The sequence below is a fragment of the Sprattus sprattus genome (assembly GCF_963457725.1).
Source record: "Sprattus sprattus genome assembly, chromosome: 15".
Lineage (NCBI taxonomy): Eukaryota > Metazoa > Chordata > Actinopteri > Clupeiformes > Clupeidae > Sprattus > Sprattus sprattus.
In genome coordinates this window covers 4396161-4406160 of record NC_137913.1, presented here as the reverse complement: position 1 = coordinate 4406160, position 10000 = coordinate 4396161, and the positions used below count along the sequence as shown (strand labels likewise).

General features: G+C 49.1%; 1 protein-coding gene across 1 annotated transcript in view; it reads left to right on the top strand.

Moving 5' to 3' along the window:
- The window catches only part of pdlim2 (PDZ and LIM domain 2 (mystique)), a gene marked incomplete at its 3' end in the record, with an annotated part of 73287 nt that overhangs the window by 61313 nt on the left and 1974 nt on the right, over nt 1-10000 (top strand). Inside the window, exon 8 of the mRNA XM_080852405.1 lies at nt 7498-7637. Coding sequence (XP_080708531.1) covers nt 7498-7637 — 140 coding nt within the window. The remainder of the gene's footprint in view (nt 1-7497; nt 7638-10000) is intronic.

Sequence of the window (10000 nt, the reverse complement as noted above, 5' to 3'; positions counted from 1 at the left end):
AGTTTGTCTCTGTCCTACTCTCTCTCTCTCTCTTTCTCTCTGTCCTACTCTCTCTCTCTCTCTCTTTCTCGCTCTCTTTCTCTCTCTCTTTCTCTCTCTCTCTCTATGTGTCTCTCTCTCTCTCTCTCTCTCTCTCTCTGTCTCTCTCACTGTCTTTCTTCAACTCTGTCTCTTTCTCTCCACTGGCTCCAGTCATGTGTGTGTGTGTGTGTGTGTGTGTGTGTGTGTGTGTGTGTGTGTGTGTGTGTGTGTGTGTGTGTGTGTGTGTGTGTGTGTGTGAGAGAGAGAGAGAGAGAGAACTCGGAGAGGGTTTGTTTTGGCCCCTTCTCCTGTGGGCTCTGCTGGGCTGCTGTTGTGACGAGTCAGAGCATGGCTCTCCTCCCAGTCCCTCTCGGACCGTCTCTCTCTCTCTCTTTCTCTCTCACTCTCTCTCTCTCTCTCTCTCTCTCTCTGTCTCTCACACTCTCTCTCTCTTTCTCTCTCTCTCTCTCTCTCTCTCTCTCTCTGTCTCTCACACACTCTCTCTCTTTCTCTGTCTTTTGTCGTCTTTCACTCGTCCTCTCTCTTTCTTTTATCCTCTGACAGTTTTCTTCTAGACATTTCTTCTATGTCTCTCTCTCTCACTGCATCATACTCTCTTTCTCTCTTTCTTCCATGTCTTTATCTCCTCTCTTTTTCCTTCCTTTGCATTGCTGCTTTGCTGAAAAGGATTATTTCATTTCTTCCCCTAATTGGCCCCCCCCCCACCCTCCCTGGTCCCCGGCCTGTTCAGCAACATCTCCGTGGAAAGTTTGCCCCCCCCCCTCCCCTCAACTTCCTAACAGCCAATAGAAAGCCCACAATTCCCGATTAAAAAACGCCTATTTCCAGCCACAGCCAATGAGAAGCTGCCTGAGGGCACACCTTTCAGACTGAAACTCGCTCTCTAGTCCTGTGTCTCGTCTGTGCAAGAGAGAGAGAGAGGTGTGTGCGTGTGTGTGTGTGCGTGCGTGTGTGTGTGTGTGTGCTGCGCTTGTTTAGGAGGCAGAGAAGACGAGGGAGAACAAGAAGAGGTTGTCACAGCGCACTTGAGAACTGTAGAAACTCCTCTAGTTTTGGAACAGTTGTGCTGAGCTAACTGTAAAGGAATTCCTCTTTGTTTCTGGTTTTTTGTTTTTTTTTCTGAACTTGAGGTGAGTTTTCTTCAGACTTTTTTCCCTATTTTTTCCACTCTGTAGTTGAAGGGGCATGGCAAGGAGGGTCGTTTCTTTCGTCTCTGTCTCTCTCTCTCTCTTTCTCTCTCTCTTTCTTTCTCCCTCTCTCTCTCTCCCTCTCTCTCTCAACAGGAAGCGATGTAACCCTAAAACAACACGTTTTTAGCGGAGAACGTTGCACTCTGGGGAGAAAAAACACCCCAAAATCTGAAATTCTGATGCGGAATTCTCAGAGGTGATGCTATCGTTGTTTCCGAGCGCTGCACGCCTGAGGTGTGTTCCGAGAGCCGTGTTAAAACTTCGGCTGATTGTAATCACGGCTCCGTGCTGCCAACTCTGGATGCGAATAATGCATGAAATGGGAAAAAAACAAGCCTTCGCTTTAACATGAGACACGACTCAGTGATCAGCCTCCACCACACTTCCCCCCAACCTCAGCTGGGGAGCAGTGTCTATGTGTGTGTGTGTGTGTGTGTGTGTGTGTGTGAGAGAGAGACGCGCCTGCATTGCTTTCTCCGTTGTGTATTTGCTTTTGGACTCCATGCATGAGAAGAAACAGCACATGTCAATGTTTGGCTGTAAATATGCCTGGATTTGAGATCAGGGAGTTCAGCTCCCTCTCTCTCTCCCCGTCCCCGTAGTAAGCCATCGCTCGTTGGGCATGTTCATATTGACATAACTCTTTGTGTTCTTTTTGGGCCGTTTATTGCGTTTGACCCGGGATTTGCCACGGGTCCTGTGTTAATGTCGGTACGGTCTCTTTCGAAGCGGGGTTCGGTGGAAGGCGTGGGTCCCTCAGAGCTCCGAGCCTGCCTGCCTGTCTGGTTTTAATCTGAAGCATGTTCCGGAGCGCCACATGCAGGAGGGGACAGCTGAGCCGCGCGCTCCAGAGCAGATTTATGGGGTGTCTTCAGTCATCAGTCATCTTCAGGGTGTCCCGTTTCAGAGCGGGCTGGTTGTGCCAGAAGTCTGCTTCTGCTGGGAGCCATGGTTACGCCACTGGTTACACTGTGTGACTCCGTGAGCTCTCACTGGTTATGCCATAGTAACACTGTGTGACTCTGTGTGGTGTCACTGGTTATGCCATAGTAACACTGTGACTCCTGAGCTGCGGCTGCTCATCTAGACCTGCCTGTGGTGTCACTGGTTATGCCATAGTTACACTGTGTGACTCTGTGTGCTGTCACTGGTTATGCCATAGTTACACTGTGTGACTCTGTGTGGTGTCACTGGTTATGCCATAGTTACACTGTGTGACTCCGTGTGATCCTGAGCTGCGGCTGCTCATTTAGACCTGCCTGTGGTGACACTGGTTATGCCATAGTTACACTCTGTGACTCTGTGTGTCACTCGCTCTCAGTCTTATAGACCGTCTCTCTGTTTCTCATTCTCTTTCTCTGTCTCACCGAACGTCTCTCTGTCTCTCATCCTCTTTCTCTATTTGACTCTATTTCCTGATCATGATGTTTCTTATTGAGTCTCTCGTGTCCTGGCCGTATCTGTTGCTGTCTGTCGCTCTGTCTTCTTCTTTTTTTTTCACTTTGTCTATCTGTTTCTTCCTGTCTGTCTTTTTTCTTTCCCCCCCCCTGTCTTACCCTCACCTTCAGAAATATGCATGATCCATCAAGAGGGGTAGGCCTCCTGCCACACAGGTTTCAGTCGAGGGGATACCTGCCCCCCTCAACACACACACACACACACACACACACACACACACACACTCACTCTCACACACACACACACACACACAGACACACACACAATCACACTCACACAGACACACACACAATCACACTCACACACAATCAAACACACACACACACACACACACACACACACACACACACACACACACACACACAGGTTTCAGTCAAGGCGAAAGCTGCCCCCCCCTAAATAGCACCCCAGCCCCCTCAGGCACCTCCAGGAGGGCAGGATGTGCGTGTGAATCGGGAGGTTTGTTCAGGGTCGGGGGTGGGGGTGGTGATGGGGGTGCAAACGTCCATCTCAGCCTCTGTCCGCCCCATCTCACACCGGGAAGCCCCCTCCCTCCTCGGAGCGACGCGTTGTGCTGTCGTTACAGCTGTTATCCCTCGGGCCGTCCGATCTATTAAATCAGCTATCGGCCGTCGAGCCAGGTCATGTCTACGCTGTTTCCCTGTGCAAAATGAATCAACAGCACTGACAGCGGGGAAAAACACCAGCGGGCGTTCAGTGTGCTCTGCTATAGTCAATAAGTGTGTGTGTGTGTGTGTGTGTGTGTGTGTGTGTGTGTGTTATTGCTCCCAGGTGCCCGGTAAACGAGTGAGTGAGTGAGAGAGAGATGGACAGATAGATAGACAGACGGACAGAGAGAGGTGTTGGTGCTGATGTATCGTGTCACTGGAGTTCTGGCTCACTCAACGCTGTTTGGTTGCCATGGGAACAAGGAACTGCACCTGGAATGTCAGTGTGGATCGTTTGTGGAATGATGAGTTGCCTGGCGGGTCTTGAGTGACAGGCCACTCAAACACAATGCAAATGTGTTTGTTGGGGTGTGTTTGTGCGTGTGTGTAGAAGAAACTAAGAGTTTCTGTTTGTGTGTGAGAAAGTGTGTGAGTGTGACTGTGTGTGTGTGTGTGTGTGTGTGTGTGTGTGAGAGAGAGACAGTTTGTGAGTGAGAGTGTGTGTGTGTGTGTGTGTGTGTGTGTGTGTGTGTGAGAGAGAGAGAGACAGTGTGTGAGTGAGAGAGTGTGTGTGTGTGTGTGTGAGAGAGAGAGACAGTTTGTGAGTGAGAGAGTGTGTGTGTGTGTGTGTGTGTGTGTGTGTGTGTGAGAGAGAGAGACAGTGTGTGAGTGAGAGAGTGTGTGTGTGTGTGTGTGTGTGTGTGAGAGAGAGACAGTGTGTGTGTGTGTGTGTGTGTGTGTGTGTGTGTGTGTGAGAGAGAGAGAGAGAGAGAGAGACAGTGTGTGAGTGAGAGAGTGTGTGTGTGTGTGTGTGTGTGTGTGTGTGAGAGAGAGACAGTGTGTGAGATTGAGAGAGAGTGTGTGTGTGTGTGTGTGTGTGTAAGGGAGCGCAGTAGGGGATCTGTGCCGGTGAGTGTACACCTATGTGTATGTACCCACATGTGTACATGTTAATGGGGAAAGCACACTGGGTACTCCCAATGGCATGTCCTCTGCGAGTGTTCAACACCTCCGTCAGTTCATAGCTTGTCACTTCATCAATCTTCAAGAGCCAGCCGGCAGCACGGAACGCTTCACAATCGCTCCCAGCAGATCCCTCTTTTCCCAGAATGCCTGTAGGCTCTTGGTAAAGGAAGCCATGATGATAATGGCCAGGAATCTACCATAAACTTTACTATGTTTTCCACCCCAGCAGTATAGAAGAATGCCCCCACACACACACACACACACACACACACACACACACACACACACACACACACACACACACACACACACACACACACACACACACACAGACTCACAGACACACACACAATCACACTCACACACACACACACACACACACACACTCACACACACACACACACACACACACACACACACACACACACACACTCACAGACTCACAGACACACACACAATCACACTCACACACAATCAAATACACACACACACACACACACACACATTCATATAAGAATGCTCCCATAAAGCAGCCCCACTGCAGCCAGTACCGCCTGCTAATTAGACAATTAAGAGGAACAGGAAACTACACCTACCCTCAGGGTGAACACTTTCCCCTTCTCTCCTGTAAAAAAAAAAAAAAGCCTTTTCTGTTCTCCCTGGGGGTGAAAAGGTCAAGTGACCTAACAACGATAATTTCCCCCTTCAAACTGTTCCCACATCTCTATGAAAAGGGCTTGTTAACTTCAGTTGAAAGAGCTGGGCAGCCCGCTTGAAGGTCGTAATCATGCCCGCTTGAAATTCCGTATCCCGGTGCCGCTTTTTCCACCCAAGTTGTGCCCGGAGTCGAACAACAGCGGGTGAGCGCTTCATTTTAGTCCGCTCAGTCATGTCTGCCACCTGACGAGGCGGTGGGGTGTTCTTGGGCGTCGAGCGGGACGAAGGCGAAGGCTTTTCCAGAGGGTGGGGGGGGGGGGGGGGGATCTGGAAAAGCCTTCGCCTCAGTCCCGCTCCACGCCCAAGAACCAAAGCAGAAAAGCAGCGCTGGCAACCCTCTGAATGCCCTCAGTGAGCCGCAGCCTGCTCCGTGCTGCTAGATGACACACACACACACACACACACACACACACACACACACACACACACACACACACACACACACACACACACACCCTCAGTGAGCCGAAGCCCGCTCCGTGCTGCTAAATGACACACTCCCCCGCGCCGGCTTTCACTTATTGCAGCAGTTGGGTTTGTCTGAGAGATCCTGCTGCATATCTGCCACGCTGCTCTGCTCTCAGGCTTGCTGTAAGGCTAATGCCACAGCTTTTCCACCAAGGAGATACTGGGATTTTTGTTTCATTATGTGTGTGTGTGTGTGTGTGTGTGTGTGTGTGTGTGAGTGTGTGTGTGTATGGCGTATTTGCTGTTGCCCCAGGGTCAGCGTCACTGCTAACTACAACAGACGTTTGAAATGGCTTGGGAAGGGGTCCATCTCCACGTGGGTGTGTGCCGTGTGTGTGTGTGTGTGTGTGTGTGCGTGTGTGTGTATGTGCATGTGTGCATGCTTGTGTCTGTGGTGCTGTGTGCGTATGTGTGTGCCATGTGTGCAAGCGTGTATGAGTGTGTGTGTGCATGTGTGTGTCTGCGTGTGCTGTATGAGTGTGTGTCTGTGTGTGTCTGTGTGTGTGTGTGTGCATGCATGCGCGTGTGTGTGCGTGCGCTCACAGGATGGAAGCTGATGAGGCGTGTCTCAGGGATGCGTGTGTGTGTGTGTGTGTGTGTGTGTGTGTGTGTGTGTGTGTGTGTGTGTGTGTGTGTGCAGGCGTGTCTCAGGGATGCAATATAAACCTGATTTCTGGGCTTTAAGGTCAGGGGGGTCATGTTTCACGTTAAGCCGAGCGATGTTGCCAGTGGCGGATCTTCCATTAGGCAAACCTAGGCAAGTGCCTAGGGCCCCAATCAAATCTGTCTTTATTAGGGGCCCCCAAATCTGACCCCCCCAGCCATTACTTAAGTAAAGTAAAAAAAATAAAACACATTTCTAGTAGAAAAAAATATCAACATAACGCCGAACTAATGCCTAAATAATAATTTTCCAGCACACATGCCCCCGTCCATTGTGCATTGGACTAGTCCAGAATATGATGACGTAGTAACGCGCGCAGCGCGAAATAACGTTACTTCAAACCAAAGCAGAGGGATCTGTATGCGACTCGGTGAAAATTACCCTGCACATTGGCCAGAAAAGTTTACAGACTCCGAGCGTTGTTCAATTGTACAGAAAGGACCAGTGCAATTACGAGGAGATTTCCCCCAGAACAAACAGGGCAGACGCTTTACAAGCACGCACTACTATTTGAACATGAAAAATGGCGAAAAAATCCAGAGGTCCTAGCTTGTGTACAGTAAGACGAAAGACCACGCTGTTTGTTTCTGTTGTCGGCTGTTTGGCGATTGCAACAAGCAGCGGTTCTGCACTGACGGCACGAACGACTGGAAAAATGTATCAGCCTTCCTAAAAGAACACGGCAGAGAATGGAAATTCTAATCTCTCTCTCTCTCTCACTTTCTCTCTTGTTTGATCTGAGTAATAAACATGTAATTTTGGCAAAGGCTGGAGAAATCTGAAACTGATTTTACTGTGGAGAGTTGAGTGGCAGTGCACTATGGGTTTATTGCGATTCTAAGAGTATTGGGATGGTTATTTGTTTTGTGTACGTGTTTCAAAAATGAGGGCCCCATGTCTATATTTTGCCTAGGGCCCCAAAATGGCTAGATCCGCCCCTGGATGTTGCAGACCCCCGTACTCATTTCCGTGGGATTACGCCAAGCCAGTTGGGCCTATATGTTTAAAGGGTCCCCAGCAGGCCAGAACATGCCAGAACACACACACACACACACACACACACACACGAGACACGAGACACACTGCAGACGAACGAACTAAAGAATCGATTCATTTAGATTTTGCAGTCAACCATCTCTCCCTCCTCTCTCTCTCTCTCTCTCTCTCCAACTCTGATTTTGCCATGCAGCGGTTCCCTAACTCTCTCTGTCTCTCTCTTCCGCTCTCTCTGTCTCTCTCTCTCCCTCTTCTCTCCTCTCTCTATCTCTCTCTCTCTCTCTCTCTCTCTCTCTCTCTATCTCTCTCTCTCTCTCTCTCTCTCCAGCTCTGATTTCGCCATGCAGCGGTTCGACCGAGACTCGGAGGTCTACAAGATGATCCAGGAGAACAAGGAGGCGCGCTCAGCTCCTCGCCAGTCCAACACCTTCCGCATGCTACAGGAGGTGCTGGAGGCGGACGAGAAAGGTGAGGAGGGGGTGTGTGTGTGTGTGTGTGTGTGTGTATGTGCATGCTACAGGAGGTGCTGGAGGCGGACGAGAAAGGTGAGGAGGGGGTGTGTGTGTGTGTGTGTGTGTGTGTGTGTGTGTGTGTGTGTGTGTGTGTGTGTGTGTGTGTGTGTGTGTGTGGATGTGTGTGTGTGCATGCTACAGGAGGTGCTGAAGGCGGACGAGAAAGGTGAGGGGGCGGTGTCTATCCATCCTCGTCACTCCTGTCGTCTCCTCAAAGGGAGTTCAAAAAGCAAAAAACGCTCTCGGTCACACTGAAAGCCGCCGGGCAGAGACAGCCTTAGGCTAGAATCACAGCACAGTTCAGGTCAGGCACGTGGCAGGCAGCCCTAAGCCGCAGTCAGGACCTCTCTCTGGTGCTGTCCCAGCTGTAGAAACTGGATGATTTACACTCAATTGTAATGTGCTCTTTGCAGAAGGGGTTATTGATGTCTTAGGATTGGAATAACAATTGTGGCAAGACATTAAGACATCAAGCTATCGTCCTAAATCACTGTAGCCCAGTAAACCTAGTTCATCCCTCCCCATGGAGTGTGTAGAAGGTCAGAACAACAGTTTATGTTTGTGGATTAAGAGAAAGCCACACAAGAGATACAGACCCACATAAACTAGATAATGGATGGATAATGAATCGAAAGTCACTAAAAGTCATATAGTCAGTGTGTTTTATTGTCAGGCCAGATGAACATTACCCAGCCTCACCTCTGGGTCTCTGTTGCCATGGGTACAGTGTATGTTGTTAGTCAGTGGAACACTGGGGTCCAGGGTTCTGTGCATGTGGTATGTGTGTCACCGCGGTATCAGGTCAGTTTCAGTCCGGCAGAGCTATGCGCACCGAGACAAACATTCACCAGATAAGACAGTCTAGACAAATATGTCCTTTCAGTGATAAGGCCAGGGTCATATTTTAACACTGTGCTGTGTTGGCCTCTGCTGTGCTGTTCTGTACAGTGCTGTCCGAACACACCGTTATTTTTCTACGGTGTGTGTGTGGAGCCCACACACCCTCCTCCTCCTCCTCCTCCTAATCGCAGTCACGGAAACGTCAGGCACACTCGAGGTTCTAGGGTGTGTGACACTATATATAAAATATTAACAAATATTAACAAATAAATAAAAAGTCACCCCAAAACAATGAACAAAATAAAAGTGAACAAAATAAAATAAATTATGGGATCACATCTAGAGATTGATCCTTAATAATTCAAATCAAAATAAAAGAATTCCAGACACACACACACACACATGCAGAGCCACAGTGTATGCATTAATGGAATGCTCCGACTTGAACCCAACAGCTCAAACAACTCCTCCTTCTAGAGATCTCAGGCTGACTCCAGGACAGAATGCAGATGCGAGTGAAGCTTGTTGTTTTTCCGTTCCACTCGGCAGAAAAAAACAAACCAGTCAGTCCACAGTCATGCGTTTAATGATCTGACATGGGCGGTCTGCCGACACAGGCTCCGTGAAGCGTCTTTCAGGGAAGGAAGAGTTCAAGTTTTGGATAAAAACAAACAAACCGCAAAACATCACTGTAGGTGTCGTTGAGTTTACACAGAGAAGCTACTGGATCAGAAGGGGTTCCGGTTGTAGTAGTTTAGTGATTGTTATCAGGATTTTGTTATAAGCACCAGTTATATGAGACGGTTGAACCGCAGTGCTTTGATCAATCATCAAGCTAAATAAGTGTTGATGACAGGCCAGGGGCTTTAAGTCATCAGCGGTCGGCACCTTTTAATACGTTGTTTTGACAGTTATACATTGGTGATTATAATCCAGTCATCAAAGACAACGGCTACATAAACAGTCACGTACATAGGGGTTAGCAATGCTACAGGAACAACAACATGTAGCTATGATTCCTACAGCAGCAGTAACTCTAATTACACTGGTTCTGTGTTGACACTGGGTGAGACCTTGAGCTCCGAGCGCTCCTGAGGTATCCTGCTTATCTCTAGGCTTTATGAGGTGACTGTTTATGTGGTAACTCTCTCTCACGCTCGTAAAAGAGGATGTTGTTGGGTCTGACTGGGCTCTTATCTGGGCTGGTTTTTGGATGTTTTGGCACTGTTAATTACTAGGAGGTGCTTGTGTCTGACCCTCTGATCTGATCCTCCCTCTCCCTCCCTCTGTCTCTCTCTCTCTCTCTCTCTCTTTCTTTCTCTCTCTCTCTCTCTCCCTCTCTCTCTCTTGCTCTCTCTCCCTCCCTCTCTCTCTCTCTTTCTCTCTCTCTCTCTCTCTCTCTCTCTCTCTATCTCTCTCTCTCTCTTCCTCTCTCTCCCTCTCTCTTTCTCTCTCTCTCTCTCTCTCTCCCTCTCTCTC